General features: G+C 34.2%; 1 protein-coding gene across 3 annotated transcripts in view; it reads right to left on the bottom strand.

Moving 5' to 3' along the window:
* The window catches only part of LOC109840174 (cytochrome c oxidase assembly protein COX15), a 33,379-nt gene extending 14,388 nt beyond the window's left edge, over positions 1 to 18,991 (bottom strand). Inside the window, exons 1-5 of one of the 3 annotated variants that reach the window (XM_020408715.1) lie at positions 18,695 to 18,991; positions 17,494 to 17,807; positions 16,456 to 16,681; positions 16,120 to 16,365; positions 15,914 to 16,024 (exon numbers count right to left, since the gene is read on the bottom strand). In XM_020408715.1, coding sequence (XP_020264304.1) covers positions 15,914 to 16,024; positions 16,120 to 16,365; positions 16,456 to 16,681; positions 17,494 to 17,807; positions 18,695 to 18,910 — 1,113 coding nt within the window. In that variant the 5' untranslated portion in view covers positions 18,911 to 18,991. The remainder of the gene's footprint in view (positions 1 to 15,913; positions 16,025 to 16,119; positions 16,366 to 16,455; positions 16,682 to 17,493; positions 17,808 to 18,694) is intronic. The other 2 variants (XM_020408714.1, XM_020408716.1) reach the window with 2 other exon arrangements.

The following is a 19,191-nucleotide window of genomic DNA, read 5'->3' on the forward strand; positions in this document are numbered from 1 at the left end:
ACCGGCGGTCGTCGAGCGAGCGGACGGGCGGCAGCGGGGGGGCGCGGCGAGCGGGACAGGAGTGCGTATGGGTGGGCGGAGCTAGCCGGCGACCTGGGCGGACGCGGGAGGCGAGGCAGGCGGCGACTTGGCCGGCAGGCAAGCGAGGCGACGGCTGACGACGAGCAGCGGCGGGGCCGGGCGGCGGGTGGCGACTACCTCCGCGCGGCAGCAGACGTGGCGACGGTGCAGCGGCGGTCCGGCAAGGCGAGCGGCGGTCGACGCAGTCGAGGGACGGCGAGCAGGCGCACGGCGGTGGGCCACCGCCCGACGGCCGACGACGGCGACAAGTCGGCGGCTTGGGAGGGGCCACAATGCGCGGCGCGTGTGGCGGTGGACTCGCGCCGGGCGCATGACTGCTGGGGGCGACTGAACGGGCTCGCGGGCGGGGCGGCGGTGGGCGGGGGCGGCCGGCGCGCGGCGGGCAAACGAGCGGGCGTCGGCTAGGGCTGAGTCTTTGCGGTTCGGTTCGGTTCGGTTTTTATTAAAATTTGAACAACCGAACCGAACCGTCTATTCTTCAAAACCGCACCGAACCGTTACAAGTCGGTTCGGTTCGGTTTGTTCGGTTCTAAGTTCATCAAACTTTCAATAAAGTCTATATTTCAATTGTTGTTGATGCAAAGATCATGACAATTACAAGAAATTAAAGCAGAAACCATAACCATCTATAAATCCTTTAGTCTGAAATTAGTCAAGGTGATTTACTGTAGGGAGTTTCTTTGGATATTGACAGGGGTTGAGCATATTTTTTTGACTTCAATGTTGCACGGGGCACTGAAGTGGACTTGCAGCGTCGGCTTAGATGAAAAAAACGAAATCTCAAAACACATTTCTGGTGTTTTGAGAAAAGTGTTTAATTTTTGGACTTTGTAAAGGGTCAAGTCAAAAAAACGCCCCGGTTGAAAAACGCGTTTCATTGTTTTTTTTGGAAAAAAAAAACGAAAACGACAAAAACGCTATGGTATCCAAACGCTCCCTTAAATTCTTGTTTTAATTTAAGTTCCGCATAATATTTATCAACCCAGTTTAACTGGTCTTTTCTCCAAAAATTTTTAAAAAATGATTTTCGAAAATCTTGATGTTTTTCTAGGTAAAATTCTTTATTTAGAATTTCCCTTTCTAGACTTCCTTTTTCAAAATTCATTATTTCATTCGAAAGCTCATCTCCGTATTAGGAGGAGAAGAATTATCCTTATATAAAGGATGAGGAAAATTATTATCGGAAATATTAATTCCTTGAACGGAATTGGTTCTATAAGATCCAGACCGAGACAACGAATCTCTGGCAGATATTGTAATATCAGATATTCTGATAGATCTAGATGGATTAAACGTTATTTCGACTTCTCCATCAGTTGTTTGTATAATCTGATCAATATCTTGATTAACAATAGGTAATTGTTGTACAGCGTTGGGTATGACCCAATTATCTGGGAAGTTTATTTCATCCCATTTTATCTGTCTATTAACAGCAATGTTTGAAGATAAAATATTTGTTTCAACCAGTACAGTTTTACCTGGTTTAGAATAAATTTTTGTTTTAGGAGATAAGGTATTTAATACTTTATAATGGATCCTGTAAATTATAGCAATAGTTTCGGATCCAGGTACGTAATTATACCCATGAGTCTTTATATATTAAGACTTATTGCATCTAGAATATTAGGATCAGTCAAAAATAGACTTAAATTTGGATAAACATTGAAATATACCGGTCCGTTACACAGACTAGTTTCCATTATACCCATTAAAGATTGAGTCCAATTTAAACATCTTGAGTCTCTGAGGCAGACTAATAAAGATGCATTTAGACCAGATAAAGTCAGAGGTTTAAAAGCAATTTGAATTAAACCAACATGTATATATTTATACTTGTCCAGATATGGATTGACATCTGCAATTCCTAGCAGTTGAATTGTCTGTTCTTCCCTATCGACTGTAGTAGTTGTGTCTAGGGTTTTAATATTAATTAAAGACTTATAGTCTAAATAACCAATTTTATAGATATCTTTATTAGGAACATCGGGTATAGTCCACTTATTAAGTGATTCTAGGTCAGTTTCATATTCAGTTAACTGAGCATTTTTTAACTTTTTTCATGCCAGTATAATTGGCTTTACGAACCGATGTTTCAGCAAGATCTGACATATCTTTCTCTTACAGATTTATCTATTAATTAGTTAACTAATAAGGAGGCAAAATATTTATTTTCCTTTTTATTCTCTAAAAAACAACCTAGCCTAAAGCTTGCACGTCTGTCAACGACTTACACTACCCTAAACAGCTTATCCGGCAACAACGGGGTTTACACTGCGCGACTTTTTTGACGTCCCATAAGCCTACAAACTAAGTTCTTAATCAGAGAATTAAAAGAACATATAAATATTCTACTTTATTACAAGCTAATAACTAACAGATAAACTGTAAGATGAAATCTAAGCAAACATACAATAGAGAAACATGGCTCTGATACCAGAAATTAAGCAAAAATGTTTAGAGCATTTCAAAAATGTTTAGATTATACAAACAACTGATGGAGTATTACTAATAGTCATACTTTAGAGCATTTGTACCCTGTAAAAATTGCCTTTTGAAATGCCTTAAATATTCTACATTCTTACAAGCTAATAACTAACAGATAAACTGTAAGATGAAATCTAAGCAGACATACAATAGAGAAACATGGCTCTGATACCAGAAATTAAGCAAAAATGTTTAGAGCATTTCAAAAGGCAATTCTTTGAAGCCTTTGACGCAAGTGAGACTAATAGTCATACTTCATCTATGGAAGAAGATACTCCATTGCCCGATGCACAAGACCCTGATGACCTTTGGGCCGAAATTTTTGATAAAAAATATATCAGACATTAAAGGGAAAAGCCCAGCTTCCTAAGCAGAATTCTAGATTGAGCCTCGGGGAGCCGTCTAGAATTTACTACTAATAAAAGTCTTTAAAAGCAATAAGAAGAAGTCATACTTCCTTAATGAGATGGGCCCCAATGTTTCCTACTATTGCAAATTATGCATCCTAAGCTTCTCGTTTACGAAGGGTCACTATCAAGAAGTCACTATCAATGTTTAATATATTAAGATAAGTTACTAATCACCTTTCAAAGATGTGCCACGAAGCATCTCTCGAGATTTCTAAAAACATCTGAAGGCATCTGAGCCCGTCGTGTTTTGACCCTTCATCCACTCGCCGCAATTTTAACGGTTTCGAATGAATAGAACTTTTTACACGGCTCAACGAATGGTCAAAACACGACGGGTAGGGCTGAGCATGGTTCGGTCCAAACCGAAAAACCGACCGAACCGACCCGAAAAAATCGGTTTTATGAGTAGGACGGTTCGGGTCGGTTTGAAAACTTTTCAACCAGAACCGACCCGAACCGACCGAATATAGTGCATTACTACCCATTCTGATCTCAAACTCTACCCGACCCGTCTCCAAAGAGTCAAAGACTCAAACTCTAAACTCATTTTCTGAATCATTATGGGTTAAAAAAAATATCATTATATTAATATTTAATGCTTCATAATCTCCTACGTTATTGATATCTTTTTTTCTTTAACATAGTTTGTTGTTTGATAAGAAGTTTGATGAAGTTAGAACCGAACAAACCGAACCGAACCGACTTGCAACAGTTCGGTTCGGTTTTGAATTATAGACGGTTCGGTTCGGTTGTTCAAATTTTGATAAAAACCGAATCGAACCGACCGTTGCACACCCCTAACGACGGGTTCACCCCAAAATTAGTGTGTTTGGGTTTAAGAACGTGTAGATCAAGTTTAAAGGAGCGGATCGGAAAAAACAATTAGGGAATGATGTGATTTTAGGCCGCGTCCTTAGGTGGGAATCTAAGGTGTCACCTTAGAATCACTTTTCCCATATAGGGAAAAGTGATTCTAAGGTGACACCTTAGATTCCCACCTAAGGACGCGGCCTAAAATCACATCATTCCCTAATTGTTTTTTCCGATCCGTTCCGTTGAACTTGATCTACACGTTCTTAAACCTAAACACACCAATTTTGGGGTAAGCCCGTCGTGTTTTGACCCTTCATCCACTCGCCGCAATTTTAACGGTTTCGAATGAATAGAACTTTTTGCACGGCTCAACGAATGGTCAAAACACGACGGGTTCACCCCAAAATTGATGTGTTTGAGTTTAAGAACGTGTAGATCAAGTTCAACAGAGCGGATCAGAAAAAACAATTAGGGAATGTTGTGATTTTAGGCCGCGTCCTTAGGTGGGAATCTAAGGTGTCACCTTAGTATCACTTTTCCCTATATGTGCAAGCTAAGAAGAATAAGAGATTAAGAAGAGTGTTTGTAATCTGAGTGTTTCCTCTGTAAAATAATCTTGTAAAATATTTTGGAGATCAATAAAGATATTATTCTAAGTATTGGCGGTCGCACGCTGTAAGTCCTCTCTTTTCCATTTTTTGTTTCCGCTTTCGAATTGGTATCAGAGTCATGTTTTATTTCTGCATATCTGCTTAAATCTCTTTTACAGATTATCTTTTGATTATTAGCTTGTAAGAATGTAGAAAATTTATATATTCTTTTTATTCTCTTTTTAAGAGCTTAGTTAGCATGCTTATGGGACATCACTCAAGTCGCGCTGTGTAAATCCCGTTGTTGCCGAGATGGCTGGTTAGGGTAGTGTAAGACGTTGACAGACGTGTAAGCTTTCTGCTAAGTTGTTTTTGAGAGAAGAAAAAGAAAAATAAATTTTCTGCCTCCTTACTAGTTTAATAATGAAAAGATATATATGTAAACAGAGAAATAATGTCAGACATAGTGGAATCATCGGCTCGAACTTCCAGTTATACTGGATGAAAAAAGTAAAGAACGCTCAATTAACCGAGTATGAGACAGATATAGAATCACTTAATAAGTGAACAATACCCGATGTCCCTAATAGGGATATATACAAAATTCGGTTTTTAGACTATAAGTCTTTGATAAATATAAAAACCCTAGAAAGAACTACTACAATTGATAGGGAAGAACAAACTATTCAACTCTTAGGAGTTGCAGATGTTAATCCTTATATGGATAAATACAAATATATACATGTTGGTCTAATACAGATCGCTTTCGTCCTTTATCTTTATCTGGCTTAAACGCCTCTCTTTTAGTCTGTCTCAGAGACTCAAGATGTTTAAATTGGACCCAATCTTTAATGGGTATAATGGAAACTAGTCTATGTAATGGACCAGTATATTTTAATGTTTATCCTAATTTAAGCCTCTCATTGACAGATCCAAATATCTTAGAAGCTATTAGTCTTAATATTAAGACTCACGGATATAATTATATTCCTGGATCCGAAACAATTGCAATCATATATCGCATCCATTATAAAGTATTAAATACTTTAGCTCCTAAAGCTAAAATCCATTCTAAATCAGGAAAAACTGTTCTGGTTGAAACAAATGTATTATCCTCTAATATTGTTGTTAATAGACAGATAAAATAGGATGAAATAAATTTCCCCGAAAATTGGGTTATACCCCATGCTATACAACCTCTGCCAATTATAAATCAAGATGTTGATCAAATAGTACAAACAACTGATGGAGAGGTTAAAATAACTTTTAATCCCTCACGAACAATCAGAATATCTGATGTGGCATCATCTGCCAAAAATTCTCTATCTAGATCTGGATCTTATAGAACCAGTTCTGTACAAGGGATTAATATATCCGAAAATAATATTCCTCATCCTTTATATAAGGATAAAAGTTCTCCTCCTAATACGGAGATGAGTTTTAGAATGAAATAATGAATTTTGAAAAAGATAGTTATCTAAGGGAAATTCTTAATACAGAATTTTACCTAGAAAAACACAAAGATTTTCAAATTTTGTTTTTTAAAAATTGTTCAAAAAAAGACCAATTAAATTGGGTAGAAAAGTATTATATAGAACTTGACTACAAACAAGAAATTAAATTTTTTGTTCCATGGTTTTTGAAAAGATATATTTCAAAACAAAATAATAAAATAAGTGTTTTAGAAGATCACTTAAAACAGTGGAAAACATCTACGGGAAAGATAATTAGATCTATAAATCCTCCAACAGACCCGTTACAATTAAAAGATGTTTATCCCTCTACTATAGAGGCAACGGCTTTTATAAAGCCTAACGAGTTCAATGAAGAACATATGAAAGAATTAAGTAAAATTATAAAACAAAATAATTATACTAATATTTATTTAAAAACAACAGGAGAACAACTTATAAGAGTTGAAGATGTCCTAGATAAATTATTAAATAAAATAACAGAGGTTCTACCCTCTTTAAAACTTTTAGAAAAAGTAATCTTTCTCAAAGAAAGATAGAAAAAACAAATATTAAACCACCAATTGATATTTCAGGATTTAAAAAAGATAGAGAAATTACTTCTGAAATTATAGAAAGTCTAGCAAAGAAATTAACCAATGCTAGAATTCATACACTTGATACAGTGTTACCATCAACTTCTACAGTTATATCTGAAGTAGAAGAAGAATCGTCTAATACAGACAGTTCTGACGATATACCGTCAACAGAAATACTTGCTGTAGAGAATAACTTTACAGAGATAAATAAAATTAAAGGTCATCCTAGAAAAAGACTGAAAATGTACTATTATAAAAGACCCATTCCAGCAGATGTTCTATTTGAAGAAAATGATGCCTATCTACAGGCAGATTATACTGGTAGAAATATCTACGAATGGAACATATATGGGTTATCAGATACCCAAATAAATTCGACTATACATAGAATGCTTATGTATGGTACTATTTGTAAACAAAATGGTAATAATGAAAGAATGATAGCTTCTTTCATAACTGGTGGTTTTACTGGCATCCTTAAAGGATGGTGGGACAACTATCTTTCTGTTGATGCTCGAAATAAAATTTTAGGGGCAACTAAAATTAAAAATGGAGTTCAGCAAGAAGATGTTGTCTACACGCTAATGCACACCATTTTACTGGTGCTTACCTTGATGAAGATGAAAGAATAATGACTTTATTAAAAAAATTTAGATGTCCTTCGTTAACACATTTTCAATGGTATAAAGATACCTATTTAAGTAGAGTCATGTCTCTAAGTCATGCTAATAGCTCACATTGGAAAGCCAAATTCATAGATAGCTTACCCACTTTATTCGCAGAAAAAGTACGAAATAAAATTCGTGCTGAATATGAGGGATATATTCCTTACGATAACATATCATATGGGTATTTATCCAACGTCTGTATTAAAGAAGGCTTAGCTTTATACAATGACTTAAAGCTTAAAAATCAATTAAAGTCACAAAGACTTACAAAAAGAAAAGAATTGGGAGAATTTTGCGAACAATTCGCTTATGACCAACCTTATAAGGTAGAAAAAAAACTTTTCCTAATAAAGGAAAAACTAAAAAAAAAAATTCAAGAAAAAGAAGAAAAAATTCTTTAAAGAAAGAGAAAAAGAAAAGCCACATAAGGCTAAAAAGAAGATCAAACAAGAAAAGAAAGAAATCCATTGTTATAAATGTGGTCGTATCGGACACTATGCCAATCGCTGTTATATAAAAAAGAAAATTGAAGCGATTGAAGACGAAGGTCTTAAAAAGACTTTATCAAATATTTTAATCAATAGTGATACTGATGATGAATTATATTCATCAACTTCAGACTCAGAATCTGAAGAAGAAAATGAAAATTGTCAATGTGCAATTAATAATTGCAACGAAGAAACTAATTATTGGAAAGCAATAGTCCAAATGAATGGACTTTCTATTGATATGATTAAATCTAATAAAGATAAAGAGTTATTATCACAAGTTTTATCGGCAGATATCTCTCCCGATTTAAAAGAAGACTTATTAAAAACTGTCTAAGAAAGACAAAAATCCACAAATAGATAATGTCTTTAAATTTTCTAAAATACAAAAAAGAAGGCAAAATATTGCCCATACTTCAAAAGATATATCTTTATCATCTCTTAATAAAGAGATACAAGAATTAAAAATTGAAGTAAAAAAGTTAAAACAAGAGAATAAATATATTCTCGCAAGATTTGATGAGGGAAATGAACATGTTCAACAAAGTGACAAAGAAAATGAAAATGAAAATAATGCCCTATTGCAAATATTGCAAGAAATTACCTCTCAAAAGTGGTATATTAAGATTAACTTAATAGTTGAAGATCAATTTTATATATTAGATCTTATAGCTCTGGTTGATAGTGGTGCAAATCTAAACTGCATAAACGAAGGAATAATTCCTTCAAAATTCTTTGAAAAAACTACTCAAACTCTTAGTGCAAATGGAAATCAATTAGAGGTAAAATATAAATTACCAAAAGCACATATATGTGTGCAAGGGACTTGTATACCAACTCCTTGTATTTTAGTTAAAAATTTATCCCAACATATAATTCTTAGGACACCTTTTTTACATACAATTATGCATATTCATAAAATAGACACAAATGGTATTTGTGCTACTTTTGAGGAAAAAGAAATTTTACTTGAATTTATTACTGATCCTCAAACTAAAATGTTAAATGAAGTTAAAAATATAATTTTAAAAGAAAATCAAATAAATTTTCTTAAAGAAGAAATAGTATTGGTTCAAGTTGAAGAACAAATTAAAAAACAGCAAGACTCAATAAGTCAAATCGAAAATAAATTTAAACTCACTGTATGTAGTGATGTTCCAAATGCATTTTGGAATAGAAAACAACATATTGTTTCTTTACCCTATATAGAGGGATTCAGCGAGAAATATTTCAACTAAATCTCGTCCATGTCAAATGAATCAAGAATATCTTGATTTATGTAAAAAAGAAATACAAACTCTTATAGAGAAAAAATTAATAAGGAAATCATATTCTCCTTGGAGTTGTACTGCATTTTTATGTAAACAATGCAGCTGAAAGAGAACGTGGAGTACCACGATTAGTTATAAACTATAAACCCTTAAATTCTATCCTTAAATGGATTAGATAGTCAATTCCTAATAAAAGGGATTTATTAAATCGCATTATAAATGCAAAAATATTTTCTAAGTTTGATTTAAAATCAGGCTACTGGCAAATTCAAATCGAAGAAAAAGATAAATATAAAATTGCTTTTGTTGTCCCATTTGGACACTATGAATGGAATAATATGCCATTTGGGCTTAAAAACGCCCCTTCTGAATTTCAAAATATTATGAATGAAATTTTTATTCCTTATACGGATTTTATTCTATCATATATAGATGATATATTGATCTTTTCTAATAGTTTTGATCAACATATAAAACATCTAGAGACTTTTCGAACTCTAGCTATTAAAAATGGGTTAGCTATATCTGCCCCAAAAATAAAATTATTTCAAACTCAGATTAGATTTCTGGGTAATAATATTGAGAAAAGAACTACTATTCCTATTAATAGAAGTATAGAATTTGCTTCTAAATTTTCAGATGAGATAACTGATATAAAACAGTTACAAAGATTTTTGGGAGCTTTAAATTATGTTGCAGATTATTATAAAGATCTGGCAAAAGATACAGTCCTTTTATATGATAGGTTTAAAAAGAATGCTAAGCCTTGGACTCAGCAACATACTGCTGCTGTACAAAGAATTAAACTTAAAGTTAAAAATTTACCATGTATTCATCTTGCGAATATCCATTGGTTCAAAATAGTTGAAACCGATGCTTCTAATATTGGTTATGGTGGCATATTAAAACAAGTTGATCCCCAAACCAATAGTCAAAATGAGACGGAGTAATATTGGTTATGGTGGCGTATTCAGCACGAATTTTATTTCGTACTTTTTCTGCGAATAAAGTGGGTAAGCCATCTATGAATTTGGCTTTCCAATATGAGCTATTAGCATTACTTAGAGACATAACTCTACTTAAATAGATATCTTTATACCATCGAAAATGTGTTAACGAATGACATCTAAAATTTTGTAATTAAGTCCTTATTCTTTCACCTTCATCAAGGTAAGCACCAGTAAAATGGTGTGTTATATCTAGCATTAGCGTGTAGACAGCATCTTCTTGCTGAACTCCATTTTTAATTTTAGTTGCTCCTAAAATTTCATTTCGAGCATCAGCAGAAAGATAGTTGTCCCACCATCCTTTAAGGATGCCAGTAAAACCACAAGTTATGAAAGAAGCTATCATTCTTTCATTATTACCATTTTGTTTACAAATAATACCATAAATAAGCATTCTATGTATAGTCGAATTTATTTGGGTATCTGATAACCCATCTATGTTCCATTCGTAGATATTTCTATCATTATAATATGCCTGTAGATAGGCATCATTTTCTTCAAATAGAACATCTGCTGGAATGGGTCTTTTATAATAGTACATTTTCAGTCTTTTTCTAGGATGACCTTTAATTTTATTTATCTCTGTAAAGTTATTCTCTACAGCAAGTATTTCTGTTGACGGTATATCGTCAGAACTGTCTGTATTAGACGATTCTTCTTCTACTTCAGATATAACTGTAGAAGTTGATGGTAACACTATATCAAGTGTATGAATTCTAGCATTGGTTAATTTCTTTGCTAGACTTTCTATAATTTCAGGAGTAATTTTACTATCTTTTTTAAATCCTGAAATATCAATTGGTGGTTTACTATTTGTTTTTTCTATCTTTCTTTGAGAAAGATTACTTTTTTCTAAAAGTTTTAAAGAGGGTAGAACCTCTGTTATTTTATTTAATAATTTATCTAGGATATCTTCAACTCTTATAAGTTGTTCGCCTATTGTTTTTCAATAAATATTAGTATAATTATTTTGTTTTATAATTTTACTTAATTCTTTCATATGTTCTTCATTGAACTCATTGGGCTTTATAAAAGCCGTTGCCTCTATAGTAGAGGGATAAACATCTTTTAATTGTAACTGGTCTGTTGGAGGATTTATAGATCTAATTATCTTTCCCGTAGATGTTTTCCACTGTTTTAAGTGATCTTCTAAAACACTTATTTTATTATTTTGTTTTGAAATATATCTTTTCAAAAACCATGGAACAAAAATTTTATTTCTTGTTTGTAGTCAAGTTCTATATAATACTTTTCTACCCAATTTAATTGGTCTTTTTTTGAAAAAAAAAATTTAAAAACCATTTTCGAAAATCTGTGTTTTTCTAGGTAAAATTCGGTATTAAGAATTTCCCTTAGACAACTACCTTTTTCAAAATTCATTATTTCATTCTAAAACTCATCTCCGTATTAGAACTTTTATCCTTATATAAAGGATGAGGAATATTATTTTCGGATATATTAATCCCTTGTGCGATCTAGATAGAGAATTTCTGACAGATGATGCCACATCAGATATTCTGATTGTTCGTGAGGGATTAAAAGTTATTTCAACCTCTCCATCAGTTGTTTGCACTATTTGATCAACATCTTGATTTATAATTGGCAGAGGTTGTATAGCATGGGATATAACCTAATTTTTGGGGAAATTTATTTCATCCCATTTTATCTGTCTATTCACAATATTAGAGGATAATACATTTGTTTCAACCAGAACAGTTTTTCCTGGTTTAGAATGAATTTTAGCTTTAGGAGCTAAAGTATTTAATACTTTATAATGGATGCGACATATGATTGTAATTGTTTCGGATCCAGGAATATAATTATATCCGTGAGTCTTAATATTAAGACTAATAGCTTCTAAGATATTTAGATCTGTTAATGAGAGGCTTAAATTAGGATAAACATTAAAATATACTGGTCCATTACATAGACTAGTTTCCATTATACTCATTAAAGATTGGGTCCAATTTAAACATCTTGAGTCTCTGAGACGGACTAAAAGAGAGGCGTTTAAGCCAGATAAAGTCAAGGGACGAAAAGCGATCTGTATTAGACCAACATGTATATATTTGTATTTATCCATATAAGAATTAACATCTGCAACTCCTAAGAGTTGAATAGTTTGTTCTTCCCTATCAATTGTAGTAGTTCTTTCTAGGGTTTTTATATTTATCAAAGACTTATAGTCTAATAACCCAATTTTGTATATATCCCTATTAGGGACATCGGGTATTGTCCACTTATTAAGTGATTCTATATCTGTCTCATACTCGGTTAATTGAGCGTTCTTTACTTTTTTCATTCCAGTATAATTGGAAGTTTGAGCCGATGATTCAACTATGTCTGACTTTATTTCTCTGTTTACAGATATATCTTTTCATTATTAAACTAGTAAGGAGGCAGAAAATTTATTTTTCTTTTTCTTCTCTCAAAACAACTTAGCAGAAAGCTTACACGTCTGTCAACCAATGTTTTAAATATCGGATATCGGGAAAATATCGGATAGTCAAAATTCATATCGGATTGCGGATGTCGGGAAAATATCGGGGATATGTGATAAATATCGGAATGTCATAATGAATGTTTGCATACATAGTATAATGCATTAAAATGTAATCTCAACATATGTAATGAAATTTAAGCATACAAAATATGAATAATATATATTTAGGATCACTAATCAACCTTCTAAAACAAACAAAAATGCAAAGCAATGTTACAACATTCGATCTGCTTTTTTAGGACAATGTCATTTGATATAATGGGAAAATCTTGATATCTCGCCCAAAAATTCCAAACACGGTATATTAGTTTGCAACAAGCTATATAAAAATATATATTGGTCTACATATCGGTTAATATATCGGTCATATCAGGGATTTATCATCCAAAATAGCCAAAAAGCGGTAAAGGATATTTAAAGACCATATCGGTTGCGGCAAGCCCTGTAAAAGGATATATCAGGGGATATATCGGACCATGTCGGGGATATTTAAAACAATGATGTCAACATCTTACACTACCCTAACCAGCCATCTCGGTAACAACGGGATTTACACAGCGCGACTTGAGTGACGTCCCATAAGCATGCTAACTAAGCTCTTAAAAAGAATAAAAAGATATTATAAATTTTCTACATTCTTACAAGCTAATAATCAAAAGATAATCCGTAAAAGAGATTTAAGCAGACGTGCAGAAATAAAACATGGCTCTGATACCAATTCGAAAGCGGAAACAAAAAAACAGAAAAGAGAGAAGACTTACAGCGTGCGACCGCCAATACTTAGAATAATATCTTTATTGATCTCCAAAATATTTTACAAAATTATTTTACAGAGGAAACACTCATATTACAAACACTCTTCTTAATCTCTTATTCTTCTTAGCTTGCAAACTTCTTAAACTGACCCACTATTTATAAGAGACAACGCTGCCTTCGAAGCTTCTCGCATTAATTAAAGGTGACGGCGACATTTGAAGAAGACATTCCATTTACAGAATTCGTGCGCACTTAGTAAGTGCCACAGTGAAAGATGACAACGACGTGCACAGTGAAAGTTACACAGTAAGATTCTTCTTTTTAAAAGTAGCTTTTATAAAGCTGCTTTTTAGAAAGCTGCTTTTTAAAGTAGCTTTTCTGAAGATGTTTCTAGACGGCTCCCCGAGGCTCAATCTAGACTTTTTATCTGCTTATGAAGCTGAGGCTTTACTTTTGAGGTCTGGAGGATTATTAAAAATTTCTGCCCAAATATCTTCAGGGTCCTGAGCATCCTGAATAGGGGTATCTTCTTCCATGGAAGACACATGACTATGAGTCTCAGAATCGTCAAAGGCTTCAAAAAATTACCTTTTGAAATGTTCTAAGCACTTTTGTTTAATCTCCGCTTCAGAACTTTGAGGGTATTTTCTCCTCATCATTTTTGCCATTTTCATCATAGGATTGTCTTTTTTAATTTCCTGAGTCATATGAGACTCTAGAATAGAGGTATTTCTCTGAATAATTTCTTCTAGTTGCTTCACCTTAGTATCAAGGCATAAGTCATTCCACCATCTACATTGATATGTTCTTTTAAGAACAAGAATATGTGATGGAGTCCAATCACATATAATAGACCAATTCCAAATCCATGGGATTTCAACTTCTGCAAAGAAGTGTGCCAAGCACATACCATCTATAAGCTGGCTTTCATCCATTCGTGATAATTTTGGGTGCGTATCAACCCATGAGGAATATAATTTTATTAGTGGTTCTGGAATCATAGCAATTTCAATGCCGTAGGTTTCCCACCATTCATAGAGCCAATTGGGAACGCCCTTTTGAAGAGCTCCAGACAAAGCTTAATAAGCCACGTATGCTTTTGCTTAGGGTTCTGATATAAGAACACATCAAAGAAAGCCTGTTTATAATCCCAGTAATTAAAGTTATAAACTTCTTTTGTATTTTGCAGCTTAACAAGTGGCAATTCTTGGTTCGGGTTTAGAGCCCAATTTCGTGGAAGTATAACTTCTTGTATAATACATTTGCTGAATGCAGGAGGGACTGTATGATTGTCTGTAGTCCAGAAATGGGTTATTTCCATTCCCTTTTGACACAGTAGAGTCTTGATCCAGGCTCTTGATTTTAGAGAAAAAGTAGGATAATATGTATCCTGTAGATATCGTTGCCTAAGTTTATCAGGCTCTTGCATTAGAGGAATATCCTCTTGTTCTAGATATAGAACTATATCAGAATAAGGTTTTTCAACCCATTTTGTTTATTCCCTTACTATATTAGCAAAAGGGTTCAGGAGTATTGTCCTGTTCTACCAAGTCTTGTATACCTTTATAAAAGGCTTTTGCATGCGAAGAATTATTCTTTTTAGCGATAGTACGCCAAGAGCTAGGTTGTTGAGATAGAGTATAACTCCTCTCTGATGAAGTATCTTGGCCTATAAGGCCTGAATTCGAATTCGTTATATATATATATATATATATATATACATATAGATATATATACATATATATATATATACATATATATATATATACACATATATATAAAGGGCTGTCAGCTCATTTCCATTATTTCCTATATATATATTAAAAAAGGGTCATGGAAATATCAAATATGATATACCAGCTTTAGTACCCTCTCCTAGGTTGACTACTTATCATGGTTCAAGAATCAAGATGAACAATAATTGTATAGCTAGTAAAATGGTCATGACTAAACTTTGTTCAGAAGTTCAGTGTGTACAGACCACTTAGAGAAAGATCATTAAACTCATGAAACTATATAATAACTCAATGTAGTTGCAAAGAGAACCTACATAATGTAGCATCTCAACAATATCCAAGTATCGTACATGTGGATCAGGGGGAAAAACGAGGAACTTCTTACAGTAGTATAGGATAGACTATTTCCAAATAATGAGATGTCACTCCCAGTGATGAAGTATCATGTTCCTTTAAATTGGACCAATATGAATATGAAGCAGCGAACCATCATTCACTCAATGGAGATACTTATACTATCTGGACTTGATACATCATCTTTGGTAGGAACTAATAGATTTTGTTGTTTTTCATTCTCATAGCTTATTAGGACAAATGAATAATTAACTTTCTCAAGTGTTTGCACAAACCCACATATTCCTTACAATTCATTGCCCTAATATCGACTTTTAAAATCCCTTTCTTGAGGTTAAAAAAAAGTGGAAAGTGAACCTGAAAGTACACATGTTATTTGGTGACAGTATACTACACAATTCTGAGGTTTAAGATAGCGTAACCTCCCTTTTATATAAAAAGGAAATAATCTTTCTTTGGTTAAACATTTCAACATCTTTCTTAAAGAGTGCCATGCATCTATTTTGACATCAGTCGTTGAATTTGCATCGATGAATGATGACGACGACTATATTGTGTTTAAGCTTTGAGAATGGGACCTGTCTTTATCTCAAAGAAATATAGGTGCTTTACGATAACTTCAAGAAAGAAAAATCTTCATGCTGAAACAGAATGGATAACATTCACATGTATCATTTACCGAGTTACAAAGCAAAAAATTACCTGAACAGTGGACGTATTCTCAAAGAAATTACGAACAAGTGGCTCCATACTAAATATATCATCAGGAATCCATGAATCACCCATCTTGGGGAATGTATTATAAGCATGACCCTAATATCATAAATAAAGAGAGCAGAGTTGACATGAGAATTTCATTAATTTTTTAATACATAACAACTATCAATACATCAAAGGTATCTCCTTACTGCATCATTTCCTGCAACAAAAGCACCAGAGAAGGCGGTAATACCCACTAGGACACTAAGAGGCAAGGCCATTTTCCGAACCTTTGCAGCACAATTTACCCAAGATATTGATCCATTTGGTGGTTCAGGCATGACAACTGAGAGGGCAGTCCAAAATATGCCACAGTATATAACAAATGCAGATATAAGATGAGTCGCCAGACGATATGGGCTAACTCTTGGCTGCACGTATTCTGATGCTGGTTCCTAATAAGAGGAATAGGAAAATTATAAATAAAAATCAAATTGTTGATTGGGATGTCTGAAGCTATGAAAAGATGGGTGCTTTTTTCATACCTCTAGACCACTCTTTACCATCCACCATCCAATCAACCCTTGACCACCACCAAGTGCAAAAAGCGCTGAAAGTCTCAGTCCAAGTTGGCGGGTGATAAATCCTTTTGCAAGAAAATATGAGAAAGGCAAAGCAAACATGAGACCCAATCCTCTTCCCCACATTCGATGTGCATATTCCATCCAAAAAATGAACTTAAAGTCTCCCAAACTCATTCCTTTGTTTACACTATATGAAGAAACATAAGAAAGAAACCTCACTGCATCATAACGCCACAAAAAAGAACAACAGAAGCAGCAAGAACAAAGCCTTTATCCTGCATTCTTTGGGTGGCTACATGAATCCTATTCTTCCGTTTTGTTCAATTATTGGTTATCTCCTTCTTTAAGTTAACTATTATTATCCTTAATTGTTTTCAGCCAAGTTCATTTAGGTCTTCCTCTAGTCTTGTTTGCCTCATTAACCATAATCTTATTACTTCTAGTTCTAGTAGCTGGTGCATTTGCTGGCCACAAAAAAGGACCGATTACATACAAACAAGTGAACCAAAGGCGTTTTTCGAATTTGAACGATTACTCATATCTTTCAGAATTGATTGTTATGAGAAAAATGCAGCAATCAATTTTCTTTAGATTCCACATACCTTCCTGATCAAATAAAATAGCACAATTTATGAGACTATCCTTTCCTTTAGTTATACCATTCAATAAAACCATGAAGAGTAACTTATGTCAATCAAGTTCATTGGTTTATATAGTAGTAGCATTTTGTGCAGCAATTTGCTAGGTAACAATCATTTACAGAATTTCCAAATACACATGCAAAAGACTCTACATTGAAAGAGAGCTTCTAGGGTTCACATCTATACAATGTCAACAAGGAAAACCATCTTCATCCATAGGAATAATGCTAAAACAGACTTGTTTACTGGGAAGAAGATATAATCACATAATTATAAAAAGATGAGAAGAGGTTTCTGTGTAATGAATCTGATGGTGCAAGAAAACCAAAAGTAGACAGGACCAAGGTAACATCATTACCGCTTGTACTCAGGGGACTGCTGATATTTCTCAAATTCGAGCAACCATTCCTCCTCCGTCAATGGCGGAAGACCACCAGTAAATTTCCAATCTGTCATTGATAAACCTGATCTAGTTAGACGAGTAATGCCACCAAGCACCACCATACTGAAAACCCAAGCAGCACAACCAAAAAGCCATATCCCAACCATTTTTTGAGCACGAGTTCCACCAGAAACAAGCATTTTTAGTCCTGAACTAGTGATTTCTGATTTGGCGGAACCAATGATGGCTGCGGAGGTGGTCATTTGCCTTTTAGGTGGACCAAATAAAGTCTGAACATGCAAGTTAACCTGTTAGCCTTATCTTTGTGCAACTAAGATATCAAAATTGCAGATATTCATCGCTAAATTGAAGGAACGAGTCCCCATATATACAATTAATAATTCACAGCTACAAGAGTCAGTGGTGCTTTCATCGTCAAAGGAGCTAATTGTGACAGACAGATAATCCTAAGACAGTGACGGATATAAACAGACAAAACACACAACATAGTGATTATAATAACTAGTACTTGGATGGAAAACAAAAAACGAAGCAGGAAAGGAAAATAATACAAGTAAAATAAGCTCATCCAGAACATGTACAGTACCAATTTCCATATGCCCAAAAAGAAAAAGGAGAAACATTATTATTTTTAATCTCAGTTAGAAGCACATCTGCAGATCACTGCAAAGATAGAATGTTCAATCCTGGCAGTTCATATGGGGCATAACCTTGTGAAGGGCATACAGTTCTCACAAACTGACTATAATTTAATCATGCACCTTGAGCTGAAATTCTTCTATTGAGTTAAATATGTCGTATATGATATAATGCCAAATCAATCTGAAGTCCACCCTATCATGCTTTCTCATTGTATTCTAGTTTATTAGTTCCTATTAATGCTAATTATTGCAAGAGTATCTTCATTTTCTTTGCACTTCAATAAGTGGAAGGCAACTAAATAACTTATGATGTAGCGTCTCTTTGAAGACCAGTTTGTTCCTAATTATCATTCTCCGTAGAATGAAAAAGGTAGATATTTCCTGTATTTGATCAGTTTGATGAACTTATTTACCAAAAAGCACAATTTTGCTTGCAATTTACTAAGCTTAATAAGGATCAAATCAAATAACGATCAAAACATTTGAGATTATTGCAATTGTAATGAAATTAGAACCTTGGGAAAAGATTTGAACCCGTATAAAGAGCTTCTGTATCTAGAGAGAAATGATGAAGATGATGGCTCCCGATAAAGACGACAACTTGTCGACACGAATCTCGAAGAGGAGAGAAGAGAAGGATCATTTGAAACCCTAGAACCCCTGAGCTCAGAAATTAGGGTTAGGGTTTTGCTCCTTCGAAGCAGAATCGCTCCCAATCTGCTGCTCGACATACTTCTCTTCAATTTGGTTGCTGCTCCTATCACTGCACCCACAAGAAAACGTGAAAAGACTTTCTAAACGGATCGAATTATAAACGGGTCACATTTCAGGGCCTTTTATGCCCCGGAAGTTGGCAGGCAGAGGCCCGGTGCTTGAATTAGAAAGGCAAATGGGTTGAATGAAGTAATGGGCTATGACCGACAATGTAGAACTAAAAATATTTCCATTTAGGGCCCGTTTGGATAATGGAAGTATTGGAAGTAGGAAGCAGGATACGGAAGTAACTTTCAAA

Source organism: Asparagus officinalis, chromosome 5 (assembly GCF_001876935.1).
Source record: "Asparagus officinalis chromosome 5, Aspof.V1, whole genome shotgun sequence".
Classification (NCBI taxonomy): Eukaryota; Viridiplantae; Streptophyta; class Magnoliopsida; order Asparagales; family Asparagaceae; genus Asparagus; species Asparagus officinalis.